At 35.3% G+C, this 18,238-nt stretch overlaps 1 protein-coding gene across 2 annotated transcripts; it reads right to left on the bottom strand.

Annotated features, from left to right (window-relative positions):
- Positions 1–1,098: 1,098 nt before the first annotated feature.
- Positions 1,099–18,238, bottom strand: LOC140038283 (disease resistance protein UNI-like). Of its 2 annotated transcripts, none has more exons than XM_072083475.1 (5): positions 18,057–18,238; positions 7,840–10,175; positions 2,920–2,995; positions 2,563–2,780; positions 1,099–1,654 (listed from the first exon to the last, which is right to left on the bottom strand). In XM_072083475.1, exons 2-5 carry the CDS (start codon positions 10,165–10,167, stop codon positions 1,421–1,423), a joined length of 2,856 nt encoding a protein of 951 aa, XP_071939576.1. In that variant the 5' UTR covers positions 10,168–10,175; positions 18,057–18,238; the 3' UTR covers positions 1,099–1,420. The 2 variants fall into 2 exon arrangements, with proteins under 2 accessions (XP_071939576.1, XP_071939577.1); XM_072083476.1 differs by having other exon boundaries at positions 7,840–10,168.

The following is an 18,238-nucleotide window of genomic DNA, read 5'->3' as shown; positions in this document are numbered from 1 at the left end:
AGTAAATACTCGAGTACATGACGAGTTTACTAGAGTATTTATATTATTTATATATTATATATTTTAATTATGAAATGACTATTATGGGTTCATATTTTAATAAATTTACATGAAGTAATATTCAGTAAAAAAAAGTAATGGATGACAAAATGGTAATCTAATAAATCTAAAATGTAAAAAATTAACAATAAGAAAAGAAAGCTTGAACTCGAGCTTGATAAGACTTACATTACTCGAGTTCAAACGAGTCGAGTTCGAACTCAAATTTATATACTCATTCGAACTCGAGCAACACTGATAGAAATCGAGTTCGTGCTTAAACATGATGCTACTCGAGATCAACTCGACTCAATAGCACGTCTACAGACATACACACACATATATACATATACATGCACATATATATACACACACACATATATATGTATATGTATATGTGTATGTATTATGTATTATCAACTTCTTTTAAACAAATCTCTGATGTCAATCCAAAATAATTTATTTCAATTTCGACTCCAAATCTTTTATCTCAATATAAGGTCAAAGAGCAACCATTTCAAGAAGTATTTGATGCAACATTCATAAATTTGTTACTGATAGTCTGTTGTTACTAAAACAAGAGTTTGTTTTTATGTTATTTAGATTATCTTTCTTTAAAAAGGCCCAAATATGTTAATTTTTGAAAAAATAAAATTAATTAGATAAATTATATAAATACAAGCGAAAGTAATAATTGTAGTTAGGAAAAGTGTACAACTATAAGGAAGTGTAATAACCGTTAGTATGTTCGTTTATATAATAGGTTTTAGACAATGTTTTTAAACTCGGACCGAATTGGACGATTCGACCGATTGAACCAAAAACCAGCCAAGCATTCAACCCGAATGTCTTTGAAAAACTGCCAGTCTCAAAATCGATCAAATTCAATCAAAACTTGAGCTTGACCAAGAACTGCAAGAATCGGAAAGATCCCAATGCCGATGGTACCTCATCCTTGCTTCTTCATAGTTCATAATGGCTGCTTCTTCCTGTTTTTTTTTTTTTTTCCCATCTTTTGATCTTTGACCAGCTCCAAGCGAAATGAAGTAACAACCCAGATTAAGAGAAAATTCATTCCCTAAATTTTTTAACTTGATTTCCTGCAACTTAGTTCTTGAAATATTTGAAATCAAATCGGAGGAAAAACAGCAAAGAAGGGAAGAGGAGAGAAGGAAAAAAGGAAAATAACAAAGATAAAAAGAGTTTTTGGGAGCACTCTTCTTGACTTCTAAAGTACCACTGCGTACTAACCTAACAATAATTATCCTTAGGATTGACACCCAAAAATTAAAAAAGATAACAGATGAAACTGGCATTGCCGTCGTCTAATGGGGGATACTTTCATGATTCATGACTTCGAAGTTCATCTAATCCTTGGAAGTTAGCATATGACACAAGCATTTGGATTCTCCTCCGCACTCCCGGCGTAGTATGCCGGCATGGGTGGCGGGTACTGATAGGATGCGTAGTATGGATGATGGGCCGGTGGGTAATGTTCCAAAATACCTGGTGGCGGGGGAAGAGCCGGGTAGTCTCTCACGGCATCATCTTTTGATTCGTTCTTCTTGTTATCTCCACCACTACCACCTCTTCCTGGCTTCTTTTTGTTCCCACCCTTTTTGGAGACAAGAAAAGATTTATAGTGAATGGGAGGAAGAAGAAGGAACCAGGATAAAGTGAAAAGCAAAGGAACTAGTGCGGCGGCTAAGTGCTAACATTTTGACCCCATATTATTTTAAGAAGTACAAAATCCACCCATTATATTTTTTTAAACTACAAATTTACCTATAACTTTTAAGTGCATTTCTTTTGGACTAAATCTAAACTCATCAAATATGCATATAAAGTTGTAAATCACCTATTTAAAGGGAATTTTTATATATTATTTTAATTATATATAATTAATATATATTTATGACATCATCCAATTTGAATCCATTAATCTTTGACTCCTAAGTTCAACTGAATCGATACTTAGTCCGAGTCTAAAAACATAGGTTTTAGGTATGCTAATGAGTGCTATTAGGCACCCATTTAAAAAAACCCCATTATGTTGTAGCGTGTTAATTTATTACCGTTATATTTGTCTAGTGATTTAGGTGAACTGTAATATTCATTTGTTTCGTACTATGACGTCTTTCTCTCTTAATAATGGTTGGTGAGTGTGGTAATTGTATGAAAGTCAAGGATAAGAAAATAGACATGACTTTGCTATAAGTGCCTACTTGATTTGTTAGATTTCGAAGAATAAATTTGGGTCGATAGTAAAAGATTAAGGATTAAATTGAAGAAATAGAAAATTCCATAAAACAAATATAAAAGTAATGTTAGGGTGCAAAATTATGTTCCTACTTCCTACAGCCTAAAGTGAATCTCTGATACGTACCCCAAAAAATAGGGAATTCATTAGTTTGAATATCATGAACTTTAGAAAAGATGCAGACATTTGAATAGTTTATATGAAGGAGAAAAAAATCACGTGAAGTCCATCTTGAGGTAAACAAAAGGGCAAATAATGCTAACCTCCCGTCTTGTGTTATCTTCCCCACCTTTAAAGTTATCAATTTGCATATTCTTGACCTGGTTGTTCAAGTTGAATGCACCACCCCCGCCTTTCTGTGCTCCCCACAATTCTGCGCGCTTTCCAGCCCTGGCAAGCTTCCTTATCAGTGTAGCTGGATCAACATTTCCTGTCACAGTAACTTTTTGTTGGTCTACATCCATTTTAACAGCATAAACTCCTGCAAAATCATATTTACCAAAAAATCAGCAGTGAGTCCAAAGGGGTCATACGCACTTGAACAGAGTTGCCCAAGATTTACCTATTCTGAGCAACTATTAAAAGATTCTATTGCTAATTAGTAACTAAGAGTGACTTACCATCAATTTTCAGCAATGTCTTTTTGATCTTTTGCTTGCAACCATCACAATGGATGTTCATTCTGAGAACACAACTCTGCACGAAATTTGTGGAAAGCAAATTGAAGATGAGAAAGAAGTGCAAAATCTTTCTACATTCCGAGAGAAAATATCCTCATCAGGTCTCAAACTAGACATTTATTGGCTCTCTTTTTCTAAAAATCATCCCTTTGAGGGAAAAAATAGTCTTGATTAGCTTTTACAGCTCCAGAATCCTTCCAAGTTGAAATCTTTGCAGTAAATTTCTCATTTTTCCCGACAAACACTCAAAAAAGTTAAAGAAACAACAAATATTGCTCCAGATAACTTCATGTAACAAGAATAGCCAATTACCATATCTTAAAATGGAAGAATAGTACAACAAACTTAATCATGCACAATAAAGCAAAAACAAGAACCTAAATCTAATATAAGAGAGAGCCCGTGGGAAGAAGTAACACAATACCTGAGTCTTCAAGAAGTCCGGTTTACTCATTCTGCTATTTTGTTACAGAACGAGATGCAAGGAGCCCTTAAATATAGTCTAATTGCTGACAGGAAAATGAGAACTTCCAACCAAAAACCAAGTCCTTTTGGACAAAAGAAGCTAAATGAGATGAACCCCTCTTGAAGAAACTTAGCAGAGAACAAGAAAATGCAATGCTCAAATTCAGGAAAGGAAAAGGGATAAAGAAGGGCCGGTTGGGAGCATATAATTTTTGCAAGAATAAAACTATTTAAGCTCTTTTTCGTATTTCTGGCTTTGCTACCTAGTTATATGGGGTTTCGTGCTGTTTTATAATATGGAATTAGTATAGGAAAGCAAAGTGAAGCGAATGTAGTCACAGCGCAAATACAATAAAGCAACACAATATGGTGGATTCGATATCAATAGCAGCTCCAGAAGATAGCTTTCTTATGGTACAACCAGTGCTAGCACTGCTTGTGGGAACCCAAGACCAGATTTGACCATGTGACAGCTTGAAATTATCATTTGCCAGTAGATTTTAAAGTTATTGTTTACCAGGAAAGTTCTGCCATCTATAATATGGTCGGAGGACAAGTTAAAAAGGACCACATTAAGCAATTTCTTACTTAGGTTTGTTTTAATTTGTTGGAGGGTTTGATGTTGATGCTATAGTAAAATGTTCTTTCACAAAAGCCAAAAAAAAAAAAAAGATGCTATAGTTAAAATGTTAATGTCACAAAAATTTTTGAGTAAATTATAAATTTGCGTATTGCGAAATTGCACCTAGACTTGAAGGGTTTAATTTTGTCATTTCTACAGATTTTTTTTTTAAATCCTCTCATCTTTTTCCATACTGTTCCTATTCTTAATCATGAGGTTCAAATTTGAACTTTGAACCTCCGACTATTATTTGATAAACAAAATTTGCTTACCATCAGTGACTTCCCTTCATGTATTCTCTATCCATCATCATCAATAGCAAGTGCATGTAAACAAATTTACTCTAGACTTTATTTTTTTCTTTATTACTTTTCTTTTTTATTCCTTAGTCTCTCTATATTATTATTTTTTTCTTTTTGGCCTTAGGTCATCTTTCCTATTTTTTGATTTCCCAGAACATCCGTGCTTCTTATGCTCTTGTAATGCATTAGAGAATCTGACTGAAATCAGATGATTGTTGTTTCGAAAAAGCATGGCCAAACATGAGACAGAGTAGACCAAAATAGTTCTCAAGGCCAAAATACAATTCAAAAGACAAATGAAATAATACAAAGGTTTCCTATTGCTAATTAGAGTAATTGTTTTCTTCAGATTGTAGTAAACCTAAAACTATTTTTCTACAAGAAATAATATTAGGAGGAGGTGGCTTTGGGTAAGTTTAACATATTACTTGTTCATCTATAAATCTACATGTACATGCCTAAGCTTAGAATTATGACAAAATGCAATGGGTAATCCAATAAATTTTTAAAGACAAAATTCTAGCGTCTGTTGTTTTGCTATCACTGCAACGAGTATTTTGGAAAACATATGGAGATATTGTGAGACGTTGTTAACTCCCATTGATAAGTTTACACCAGGAAGGTTTGTAATTTTGTTTAACTACAAACTAGGATGGAGGTCTTTTGTTAGTCTTAAATCTTGAAGCGAGATCTTCATTTAAAAAAAAAAAAAAAAATCAGAGGGGAGGTTGTATTTTTCCCCATACAAAATTTATTGAGGTAGCGTTAACATGGGAGGACATCACCCTTTTCCAATATACAATATGAAAATTGAAGAAACAATTTATAGTCATCTTAGTTTTGGGTAATATGAAATAATTTATTTTAATTACCTTTACTTTATAGGAATTTAACATTACTAAGATGGACTTAAATATTACCCTCTTTGATAACTCAATTCAACACTTAACTTAATAGTTTCATATCTTAGCATGTTCAATACATTTGTTAACCAAATATATAATATCTGAATTAATTGAGTGATACTAAATTTATTAAGCAAAACTTGCTCAAAACAATAGGTCATAAGCTATTCATTTATCATTTAATGTGATACATATTCAAATGTATTAAATTTAGTAATTAATAATTTAGTAGTTTAATATATTTAGATAGATATCAAATTTAGATTTTAGTTTTCAAAGTTTAGTTTTATCAAATGCATCCAAAGTAAAAAGTCAAACTTGAACAGAATGAAGCTTTTAAAGAATATAAGGGGAAGGGTAACAAATAAGCAAATTTTCAAATATTAAACAAATTAAATAAGGATAATTTTTGAAAGCTCCCTTGAGGTTTCTAACTGTTTCACTTGCACCCTTAAACTTTGAAAACTATCACTTGTCTCCCTTAATTTAAGCTTTTTGTATAATTTGAAACCCATTTTAATATATAATATAAAAAAATCATTTTAGGAGTGTAAATATAATCCTATTTTTTTTTATCAGACTTTTGAAGTTAGTTAATTAAACCTAATCCCAAATTTAACCCCAAAAGCCGGCACCTCTTGAGGCAATCTTGGGGACTTAACTACCCAATCCCCAAATCCCTTAGAATCGATGTGGGACTACGGAAAAGTTAGTAGGGAAGCCTCTACTAGGCCTTAAATATAATCCTATTACAAATTTACTTTTGTTGTCTTATTTTTTATTACAAAAGCATGTGTATTTTAATAATGAATAAAAACAGAAATAAAAAGCATGAGGGTTTATTCCGATTGAACAAAATATAGTGTGTTTTTAAATATCAACAGTTAATATTTGAAATTTTTTAAGTTTTTACAAGTTACAAATATAATATTTTCTGTACTAAAAAGTATTTTTAGTTAGTTTAAGAAGTTTTATAAATTGTATATATATTTTTTGAATTTTCTAATTTTTTTGTCCATACTGATAGCTTGAAAACTAAAATAAAAAACATGCTAAAAATAATATATAAGGGCATTGTAAATCATTAGTAATTTTAGGCAATTAACATTTTTTGTCTAAACCAATGATACAAAACTATTAAAGAGTTTTTCAATAAAGAATTACATCAATCAATTGACAAAAATTAAGAGATAAATTTGGTGTGTTATGAAAATTCATAAATCACAAGAAAAGGGCAAATTTGGAATGAAATTATACTCTCCCTCCCATAATAATTTGGGTTATTATCACTTTACCCCCTTAAACTATATCACTACTATCAGTTTACTCCCTAACGTTATCTTTTAGTCACTTTACCCCCATAAGCAATTCAACTCAACATGTTACGAAATTTTGAACAAAAATACCTTTTTATTTTATAACATTACTACATTATTATTATCACTTTATTCGTTTGGATTATAGTGATATACTCACTTTAGTTCCTAACATTATTTTCTAGACATTTTATCTCATCATTAATCTAACTAGTATGATCAAAAAATTTTAAATATATTTACCCTTTTTATATATAATTAAAAATAAAAAAGTTGGAATGGTTATTCTTTCTTTTTTTTCACTTTAAGAGATCGAAAAAATAAATATAAAAGGATTTTCTCAAATTTTTATTTTTCACACTTATTAATACTAGGAAAAGAAAAGGAGATACAAAAGGAGGCAAAAAATTAGATTTTGCAAAAAAAGAAAATAAAGAAAAGTCTAACATTATCGTATTACTTTAAGGTTGTCACGATTAGAATTGAAATTTGGTAGTAAACCAAAAAGTGAAATAATTTTAAAATAATAAAAGTATTTAATTCTTTCTTATTTGTAATTTTTAAAAAAAGAATTGAGCTCTCTCTCTCCCCCTCACCCTCTCCATCTTTCTATTTTTTTTCAATATTAATAAGATTACCAAGAAGAAAGAAATTAATATTTTGACTATTTTTCTTGATACTAAAAAGGAGAAGAGTCACTCTAAATTTTTTATTATGCAAAGAGAAGGGTAATTTCTTCTAAAATTTTTTAACTTGCTAAGTTGGTTTAATGGTAGGATAAATTGTCTAAAAACTAACTCTAGGGGGTAAATTGATAATGAGACTATATTTTATGGGGGTAAAGTGATAATAATTTTAAGGGTTAAACATGTCTTTTCACTTTAATTAACAAATTCCGTTAAATTTAACCGTTAGTCTTGAGGGTAAAGTGACTAAAAGATAACATTAAGGGAAAAATTGACAGTAGCAGCAAAAGTTAAGGGGATAAAGTGATAATAACCCTAATAATTTTTTCAATATTATATTTTGAAGTGGGTTTTAAGTTACAAAAAGTTTAAAATAGGAGAGAAAAGTGAGATTTTTCAAAGTTTTATGGCATCAAGTGCAACGGTCAGAAACCTAGACCTAAGGGGAGGTTTCTGAAAAATTATACCTTAAAAAAATTAAAGAAACATTTTCATTGTAGGATAAGTAATTTTGCCCCTTTTCGTGTTGGAAAAGGTGCAACAGATTTCAAATGAAAAGGTTACCTTGATGTCTGATCTCGGAGACTGGTTTCCTGTTGTTGGCTCATGAGCATGACTTGCAGGAACACTTGGATTCGGAAGGTATACTGCCTTTCCCTTTAGTTGAACGAGATTCCCTTGGTCCACTGATTGGGACGGCCTATGAAGAATTAACTTAAACTGGTTATTTTTGTTCTCAAATTCAAGCACCTCTGCCTTTATTCGATCAACAATGCCGTCATTGCTTCCATTTACTAAGACAATAGTCAACTCCTCGAGCTTGTCAAGCTGGTCAGACATTCCGGGGGAAAATATCAGCCATGTCCGTTCTAGCTCCGGATTGGGATTGCATGCTTCAAGGACAAATGAAAACCTCAAGCACCTAAGGCCAAACAAACTGCTGATCTCTTCGGGCAAACAATGGATTGAGGTGCCTCGAATATCAAGAACTTCAAGCTTATTGAGTTTCACTATTTCAGGTGGCAGCACGGTTAAGTCACAGCAATTGTTGAGGTATAAACTCCGGAGTGACATCAAGTAGGAGATAGAGGGAGGCAACAATTTTATTCCTTTGCTGTGCAGGTCCAAAACTCGAAGGTTCTGCATCCTTCTGAAGAACGGTTCCTCAATGCTTGTCAAGTTTGGGTTAAGTTGCAGAAATAGTGTTGACATGCCCTCACATTTCGGGCTCGCAGGTAATTCCTCTAATTGGCTTTGTATCAAACACACCCTTCTGGCCATCTCCCATTCTTTGTCTTTTAGGTGTCTGTCTATCTCTGGACCCGACCTGACAAAGGACGTTGCATTTTTCTCCCCAGGGAAAGGTGTTTCAAGTGCAAGTCTCCTATAGATTATTGGCATCTTGACATGGTGTTCAAAACACTTCTCTAAGAGATTAAGCTCAATCAGCTGTTTGAGTACACACGCTCCTTCTCTTCGTGCGTGAGAGAGTGTAGGAATAGGACACCATAGAAACTCTTCAGCTTTCCAACATTCGACCAAAATATCTATCGGAATTGTGAAGTCTTTTGGAAACAATGCTGCATAAAGTATGCACTTTCGATCATTCTCTTTCAATTTACTATAAGCTGTATCAAAAGCCAATTTTACTGCTGCCAAGCCTGCCAATTCCAGAAGATTATTGTCCCAAATATCTGCTTTCAATCTTCGAATCATACCTTCCCAAAATTGTACTCGTTTATTAATTTTCAGCTGCCCAGCTACAGATGTGATCACCCCTGGAAGCCCATCAAGCTCCTTAACAATCAAGTCAGCTAGAACTGTGTTTTGTTCACAAAGTGTTTCATCAGCAATGATCTTATCAAACAATTTCCTTGAATCTTGGGGTGGTAACCTCTCTAATTTGATTGCTTTGTCGACTGGAAAATTCCTCAGGAGATATGGATCTTTAGCTTCAATGATGACTTTCCCGTGCACATGTTCTTCAGAGATTCCAATGTCCTCAAGCTCAATTGAGGAAGAGAACCCGTCAAAAAGCAGCAAATATGATTTCTCATGCAGTGCTCTAAATATTACTACTTTTTTCCCACTTCCACTGCTCTGCCCATTTAAGCCCAGACGTTGAAGAATTTTGTCTTGTATGTCAGTGATGATGTCCTCTGGCTCCGGCAGATGAGTTGGAAAGGTCACCCAAATGACGTAGTCCAATTCCAGGCCAGGAGGGCATTGAACCAACCGGTTATTCAAGTTTCTCAAAATATTTGTTTTTCCAACTTGTGGTTCTCCGTGGATGATAATCCTCTTGCAGCGCACCAGGCCATCAATGAAAAGGCTATCAAGGACCGTTTGATGTGAAGGCACATGAGTTAGTTCTTTAGCACTCTGTCTTACAACAATTTCTGGATTTATCCGACTAGTAACATGCTCAAGTGTAATCTTATTTTCCAGATTGGTGACTTCAGTCGCAAACTTGAGAACGTCTTTATCCAGCTTTGCAAGCTTGTAGAATGTTGGGTTACGAAATTTGTTCTTCCAACCTTTGGAAGCGGCTGACAATTCATGGACTGGGGTTTGGTTTCCACCTGATTCAATTCCAACTAGCTTTTTGTACCGGTTGACAATATTCTCTTGGTAATATTTCAATATCCACTCTATTTCACTATGACAAGCTCCATGATTATCGTTTCTCTGCCTGGTCGCTGATTGATGATTTATATCGTCACTGACGACCTTCCAACGTGCACGGAGACTATCCACTTGATCTTTTAGTGTTTTAAAATTGTGGGGTAAATCTATGACATGCCTTCTCCTGTGATTTTTGTGCAGAAAGACGTCTGCAGAAGTCCCGTGTGCAGCTGAAACGGATGGCCCAACTGGCTTTGGAACTGACATCCTGCAAACTGCAAATTCATCTTGAGCAATCCTATGCCAAAATCTGACCGACTACACATTTTCATCATATAAATCTATTCAATGATTCCAAACACCGCCAAGCACGGGTATGTTGCTCTTATATATGCAGAACATATTTTGGTGTTGCAGATTGTTTGTATTTTTGTTTCGCTAGGTAATTACTCAAGTTCTTATTCCTAATTAAAGTTACATTTCTTATCTAATTAATTTTATTGAACAATACAGAATTGAAGTATTAACAAATCTATTGTTGGGTGGAAATTTGAAAATTTACCTATACACTAAATAATCCGGGGGGAGGGAATTCAGGAGACAATCAGAGTCTTATTCTTTTAAATAACTTATGTTCCACAGAACATAAGAGGATAGGATTTGTTTTTTTTATCCTTTAAATAAATTTAGAATAGGATGTTTTTTGTCAATGAGTATTTAAAATCTAGCAACTCAAATATGAATTTTAGACAAGTTAGAATGTATTGAATCACTGAACTTTATAATCAAGTGATAATTTAATCCAAAAATTTTTTTCAATTAGTTTACATGACCTTAGCTAGAATATCCACTTCCACATATACGGAATTTCATACATACATATAAGATTGCACATTGATTTTGCCAACAAATATATTTTTACAAGCACAAACACTTACACTTACTTTTGCCCGGCATTCATAAACTTACTTTTGGCCTGGCATTCATGTCACTTTTCCCCTTTTCTTGTTTAGAAGATATAATTTGTAGTCATTCTTTTGTCTCAAGCTCCTGAATTAGTTACTTCCACATTGCCTTCTTGAATCCACTTTAGTTACACTTAGCCCCTAACCAATTTAATAGGCATTTTAACTGGGTAAAAGTTTCTTTGAATGCATTTAAAGAACAAAAATGACGCTGACACTTCCTGGACATTAGATTTGTGAAATACAAATAAAACTAATCTCTTATTTCATTTCTAATGTCGTCATATACTCCTCTAAATTTATTTTGTTCGAGTTGATTAGAATATTACAATTATCATTCTATTTTCTATAATCAGACTATACATCAACAATGTTGGTTTCTAGAACTAAGTACCAATGAAAGGAAAGGAACATCCTAAAAACCCAATTTAGTTAATAGAGATATTAGATAGGTGATCACGGAATCCCTAATTCGAATCGTAACTCCTCTTCCTTCCTTTTTTCCCTTTGTAGACCTGAAGTTCCCTATGATTAGAAAAAGAAAAAATAAATGGGACACACTCCAGTCCATACTCCATATATATGCACCCATGCTCCCTCTCTGCTCCCCACCCATTCCAGCCCTCTATCATGGACTATGGGTGAAATGATGTCGTTTTGTGCATTAGGGAGTTCATTCCACTTAATTGCAGTAATTGGAGAGTTAGTTACAGAATAGCCACTTGTAATAGCTGCATTAGTCCTTAAATACCAATGTTAGTTGAATGAAGAGTCGAGGCAAATTGTAACTGAATTCATTCATCCTTCTCTCTCTCTTCTAAAGTGCAATACTAATTCCTTCTCCAATTGCTCTCTCAACTCTCCCTTTTTTTCTGACTTCTTTCTTTCATCTATCTCATTCTTCTATCTCTCTTCAATTTCAATTTCTTCATAATATCAACACTGATTCATGACAATTTGGTACCAGAGCTGGTTGATTCTTGGATCTGCAAAAGTGTTGATAAGATACTACAATGTCAGACGGAACGAGGTTTAAGCATTTGGAGGAACAGATCAAGAAGCAGGATGGGAAATTTCAAGAATCCTTGGAGAATCTGCAACAGCAACGGATGCAATTTCAGCTCCAAATGGAGGCTTAGTTGCTGGTGCAGAACAAGAAGATGGATTCCAAACTTCACTCGATGGTAGGAAAAATGGAAGAACAACAGCATATGTTTGATTCAAAGATAGATTCTCTCATAGTTGGCATGAACACTATAATGAGGATGTTGAACAGGGTGAAAGCTCAAGAAGATCAGATGATAGTACGCAAACACCCCTGTTACCAACTCCTCACTTGCATTCCCAGCTAACGTGTGAGGAGGAGTTAGCAATGGCAGGAAACAAGAAGAAGAAGATTGGGAAATTCAACACTCCCTACCAAACCAGAGCTGAATTGAGTTGTTTCTTCAGGAAATAATTCAAGGGAATGGCTGAGGAAATGCAACAAGTACTTCACATTTTATCAAGTTCCTGAGTTAATAAAGGTGGATGCGATAGAAGTCTTCCTTCAAGATAAGGCATAAATATGGTTCCCTTGGATTTGGGGATAAGGGCATACGTGATGAAGTGGAGGAATTTAATAAATTATCACAGCAAGGAGAAGTTGAGGAATATCACGAGAGATTTGGAGAATTAAAAGCATTAATGCTGACAAGGGATCCAAGACTCTTTGAGCTGTATTTCATTTCAAGTTTTATAATGGCTTGAAGGAAGCAAAATGATGAAGAAGTAAACCTTGGGGGACAGAAGAAGCAAAAGATTCCAGTCAAGAACCATGGGGAGTGGCAGGTTGGCTTGATTAGAAACGGGGTGGGTACTGCTGGATCCTCTAACCAGCACAAGGTGCCAGCTATTCCCAAACCCAAAAAAGCCATCCGCCATCCAAATGAAGTGCAGAGGTTGTCTGATCAGGAGATATAGCATAGAAGGAACACAGGCTTGTGCTTCAAATGTGGAGAAAATAAGGATTTGGCCACCAGTGCAGAATGAAGCATCTAAATTTCATGGTGCCACAGGAGGAAGAGCAAGAATTCTTGGATGAAGCAAGATGAGAAAACCGGAAATCCTGGGGAGGTAACTGACGCTTCCTTACATGCTTTATCAAATTCCCTTAAAAGAAAAATCATTACTATTGAAGGCATGCTCAAAGAAACCAGGATGCACATTTGGGTTAATATTGGTAGTACTAACAGTTATGCAAGCTATAAACTGTCTCAGGCATCGCAATTGGATTATATCTTCATTGATCCCTTTACTGTTACTATGGCTGATGGAAGTAGTATTATGGGCAGCTATTTGTCCACGGGTCAGATGGAAGATTCAAGAATACAATTTCTGTCATGATTTGTAAGTAATGGATTTGGGGGGTTGAGATGTAATTTTGGGTGCTGACTGCATGTTCTTGCTTACATCATCTTTGACTTCCATCACTTGAATATTCACATGTTACAAGGAGGAGAGCTGATTACTTTAAATGGATGGGCTGATGATGCTTTTGTAAGGTTGATAAGAGGGAAGGATCTAAAAGAATATAGCAGATTCATGCAAGAATGTTGTGTTATGTCAGAAGAGAAAGGAAAGGATGTCATCAACTAAAATATACCCTCTGTGATTCAATCAATACAATTCAGTATTTGAAGAACCAAGAGGGCTACCCACAAAAAACTGTTGATCATCAGATAAACTTGGAACCAGGGGCAAAACCTTTAATAACTGAAACCATTCAGATATCCTCAATCTGAGAAACTCTGTTTCAGGTTACCAAGATGCTGCAAAATGAGATCATTAAACATGGCAATAGCCCCTATGCATCTCCTATTTTGTTGGTTAAGAAGAAGGATCACACTTGGAGGTTCTGTGTAGATTACAAATTTCTCAACAAACTGACAATCAAGGATAACTATCCTATACTAATATTTATGAGCTGCTGAACGAGTTGTATGGGGCTAAATGGCAGACTAGACTAGACCTCACTTCAGCGTACCACCAGATCAGAGTCAAGCCACAAGATGTGCCCAAAACTACTTTTCAAACACATGAGGGCCATTATGAATTTTTAGCAATGCCCTTTGGACTCACTAATGCTCCAGCCACATTTCAGTCGCTAGTGAACCAAATATTCAAACCATTTTTAAGGAAGTTTGTACTGGTCTTCCTTGATGATATACTCATCTATGGTCCCACCTTGGAGCTTCATGTGCAGCATCTGAGTATGGTTCTGAAAGTTCTACAAGAAAATCAGTTACATGTCATGAAGTCCAAATGCTCATTTGCTCAGAAGGAAGTGCAATACTTAGATGGATAACAAGAAGATTGACTATATTGTGAGTTGGCCCAGACCAATGAATGTAAAGGGTTTAAGAGGCTTCTTGGGTCTTACAGGTTACTATAGATGATTCATCAAAGACTATGGCCTCATTTGCAAACCCCTCACTGAATTACTTAAAAAGGATGGATTTCAATGGACAAAGGAAGCTGAATTAGCATTTACAAAGCTCAATAAAGTGGTGATTTTAGCACCTGTTTTAAGGCTTCCAGATTTCTGTAGACCCTTTGTCGTGGAAACAAATACCTTTGGGGTTGGCCTCAGAGCAGTGCTTATACAAGAAGGACAGCAAATTCCCTTCCTAAGCAAAGCACTGAGTGCCAAAAACTTGTGGCTCTCCATATATGAGAAAGAATTGATGGCTTTATTGCTGGCCTTGACCAAGTGGAAGCATTACTTGATGGGATATCATTTCGTGATTAAAACTGATCATCAATCACTTAAATATATCCTTGAGTAGAAGTTGACCTCTTCCTTGCAACACAAGTGTCTTACAAATTGCTGGGGTTGGATTATGAAATCCAATATAAAAAAAGGTTTGAAAATAAAGTAGCAGATGCATTGTCTAGAAGAATGGTTGAATAGGAAGGAAATGAGAATCAGAATGAAAGACTTATGATGATATTCTCTGTTCAGCTAGATTGGATGAAAAAAGTTATGGATAGCTACTTAGAGGATGAACAAGCTAAGGAGCTGATAGCTCAGTTGGTGATTGCTCCAGCAACCTTGCCACAGTATTCTTACAAAGATGGCATTTTCAGGTTTCATGGCAAAATTTATGCGGGTAATTCTGCTAATCTCAGAACTCATATCATTCAATAGTTACATGCCTCATCAGGAGGAGAACATTCTGGTCAACTAGGGTGTTTACAGAAAGTCAACACTCTATTTTACTGGCCAGGATTAAAGCAAGAAGTGGTGACTTTTGTTAGACAATATGATGTCTGCCAACGCAACAAAACTGAAAATGTCCCCTATACAGGGTTGCTGCAACCATTGCCTATTCCTACACAGGCATAGTCACATATTACGATGGATTTTATTGAGAAACTGCCCTTGTCTGATGGTTTTGACAAAATCTTAGCAGTCATTGATCGGCTGACTAAATTTGGGCATTTCATCCCACTGACACATCCTTTTTCTGCTGAACTTGTAGCACAGAAATTCTTGGACCAAATTTACAGACTTCATGGATTACCAGAGTCTATAGTGACATACAGGGATAAGATCTTCACTAGTATATTATGGAAGGAGCTCTTTAGACTACTGGGCACTCAATTGAATTATAGTACAGCTTTCCATCCCCAAAGTTATGGTTCGAGTGAAAGGCTTAATCAGTGTCTTGAAGTATACTTGAGGTGTATGACAGGAGAAAGGCCACATAATTGGAGCAAATGGATTGCATTAGCTGAATGGTGGTACAGCGCCAACTTTCACAATAGTTTGAAAATGACTCTTTTCCAGGCTTTATATGGATATGAGCCCCCTCCACTTACCATTATGTCCTTTTCATGACTCAGTTATTCCTGCAACCAATAATTGGATGCAGGATAGACTTTCAATCATCCAGACTCTTAAAGATAATTTGACCAAAGCACAAAATAGGATGAAGTTGTTTCAAGTGGGGGATATGGTATACCTGAAGCTCCAGCCTTCCAAGCAGCACTCAATTGCATTCAGAAAATCCTTGAAGCTGGCTGCTAAGTTTTATGGACCTTTCAAGGTGATTGAAAAGATTGGGAAGGTGGCCTATAAGCTGAAGCTTCCACCCGGAGTTAAGGTACATCCAGTATTCCATCTCTCCTTATTAAACAAGAAGGAAGGAAGCGCCATTCAAGCCTACCATACTAGAATTTGATGTTGATGATCGTTATTTACTGGAGCCTGAATTGGTGCTTAAAAGAAGGGCTACTTTGAGGAATTCTCAGCCCACAAACCAACTTCTGATTAAATGGAATCAATTGAGCTTTGAGGGAGCTTTGTGGGAGGACTTGTCCTTCATCACCAATCAGTTTCCTGACTTCAAACCTTGAGGACAAGGTTCAGTCTTAAGGGGAGGGAAATTGTCATGGACAATGGGTGAAATGATGTCATTTTGTGCATTAGGGAGTGTGTTCCACTTAATTGCAGTAATTGGATAGTTACAGAATAGCCACCGTAATAGCTGCATTAGTCCTTAAATACCAAGGTTAGTTGAAGGAAGAGTCGGGGCAAATTGTATCTGAATTTGTTCATGCAATAATAATTCTTTCTCCAATTGCTCTCTCAACTCACCTCTTTTTTCTAACTTCTTCCTTTCATCTACCTTATTCTTCTATCTCTCTTCAATTTCAATTTCTTCATAATATCAACACTGACACATGACACCCTCAATGATTGATTCACAGCTCCTTGCTCCCCTATTCGACTTATCTTCAAGTCTGAAATTTTGCTTTGACTATTGGCAAAGAAGAAGAGACCCATCAAAGCCCTGCGGCTTTGGATCCTCTGTCCAGTTTTCTGCGTCTAAGGCCCCGTTTGGGGTTCCAGTGCTTTTGATAAAAAAGCACTTGTAGGTGCTAAAAGTACTTCTAAAGTGTTTGGTGAATATCATCCCATAAAATTAGGAGGAGAGCTGTGGTCTTAAAAGCAGTTGTAGCAAAACCTCAAATTTGGTGCTTTTAGAATAGCTTTTGTGATTTAAAAAATAAAACATTAAATTTAATCATTTTATCCTATATTATGAACCAAATAAAAAGATAAACATTTTTAAAAATTTTCAAATTACACATTATCCAATACAATAAGTACTTATTGAATTATGTCTCCAAACAATATATTTAAAAGCACTTAAGCAGTTAATAAATACTTTTATTAAAAACTCTATTAGAGAAGTGCTTTTCAGAAAGCTACTGCAACTCCAAACAGGCCCTAGGTCCCTGTTTAAGTACGGTTTCATTTCTTATCAAACAACTGATCATGAAGCTCATGGTATACTACAAAACTTTTCTACTTCAGAGTCGGTGATTATATGACACCATAAAGTACACTTTCACCGCTGCTCCATAAGCTGGTTAAGGTAAAGCAAGGAGCAAAAGAAGTGAAGAACTATTAGAAGCCATCATCATCAAGTCTTGACATACTTATTCTTCGTCAGGATTGTCGTAATAGTTGATAGCTAACAATCAAAAAGAAATCAATCCACAACAAAAGAAAAGCAACCTCTATATACCTTCACACAATATATTTTGATCTTTCCTCTCTTTTCCCACCATACAGTCTCCTACGTCCTAGTTTGACTAGTCCTTCAACACTTTTGCTTTAATGACCAAACAATTTTCGACCAAAAAACAACTGATTTGATGGAGAAACTTTTGTTTACCAAATTTCCACCATGAGAAAGTGGTATATGTACATGAACTGGACTGAGTACAGTCAGCGGTTCAACTGCAAATAGCAACGCCCAGCCCAGATCGGGCCGCTAGTAATAGGACTCGATCTAAACTGCTCCTTTCGAATTTTAGTATTTTCTTTTCATTTTGAAAGATAAATTTGAACAACTACTGATTAATTCGATGCTACGATTAGATTTGTGACTACAATTATAGTCCCGAATCCCTCATAATTGCTTAACCAGCAATCTGAGGTAGACCAAGAAGACAGGCAGTTGACTCCACAGCTAAAGATAATTAAAAGCTCCCAGCAGGAGTTGAAGCTACAATATATGAGATCATTTAAAGTACTAATTATACTCTATGCTACGGAATCAAAGAATCAAGCAACAGTATTTGGAAAGATAGAAGGAAAAAATGTTAAGCTGAACCTTAAAAAGCTTGCACACACACCTGGAGTTGAAGCAAATTGCCGGACTATTGTGCTGAACCAATATTGCGCAGCAGATTGCTCACCGAGGATTCCATTCCAAAATCGTTTGCAGAAAACTGCTAAGCGGCCAAGCCATTGAGTCTTGGAGTCAACGCTGTAAGGCCAGAGAAATTAAGGTCCATCATCCGCAATTTTGAATAAA

The sequence above is a fragment of the Coffea arabica genome, chromosome 3e (genome assembly GCF_036785885.1).
Source record: "Coffea arabica cultivar ET-39 chromosome 3e, Coffea Arabica ET-39 HiFi, whole genome shotgun sequence".
Classification (NCBI taxonomy): domain Eukaryota; kingdom Viridiplantae; phylum Streptophyta; class Magnoliopsida; order Gentianales; family Rubiaceae; genus Coffea; species Coffea arabica.
The sequence above is the reverse complement of the archived record's forward strand: the minus strand, read 5'-3'. Positions and strand labels throughout refer to the sequence as shown.

Coding starts and splice junctions, on each gene's coding strand:
- LOC140038283 (XM_072083475.1), bottom strand. CDS start 10,167: ATGTCAGTTCCAAAGCCAGTTGGGCCATCCGTTTCAGCTGCACACGGG. Junction 2,996..7,839: donor CTCCGAGATCAGACATCAAG/GTAACCTTTTCA, acceptor AATTTCGTGCAG/AGTTGTGTTCTCAGAATGAA. Junction 1,655..2,562: donor AAGATAACACAAGACGGGAG/GTTAGCATTATT, acceptor GTCTCCAAAAAG/GGTGGGAACAAAAAGAAGCC.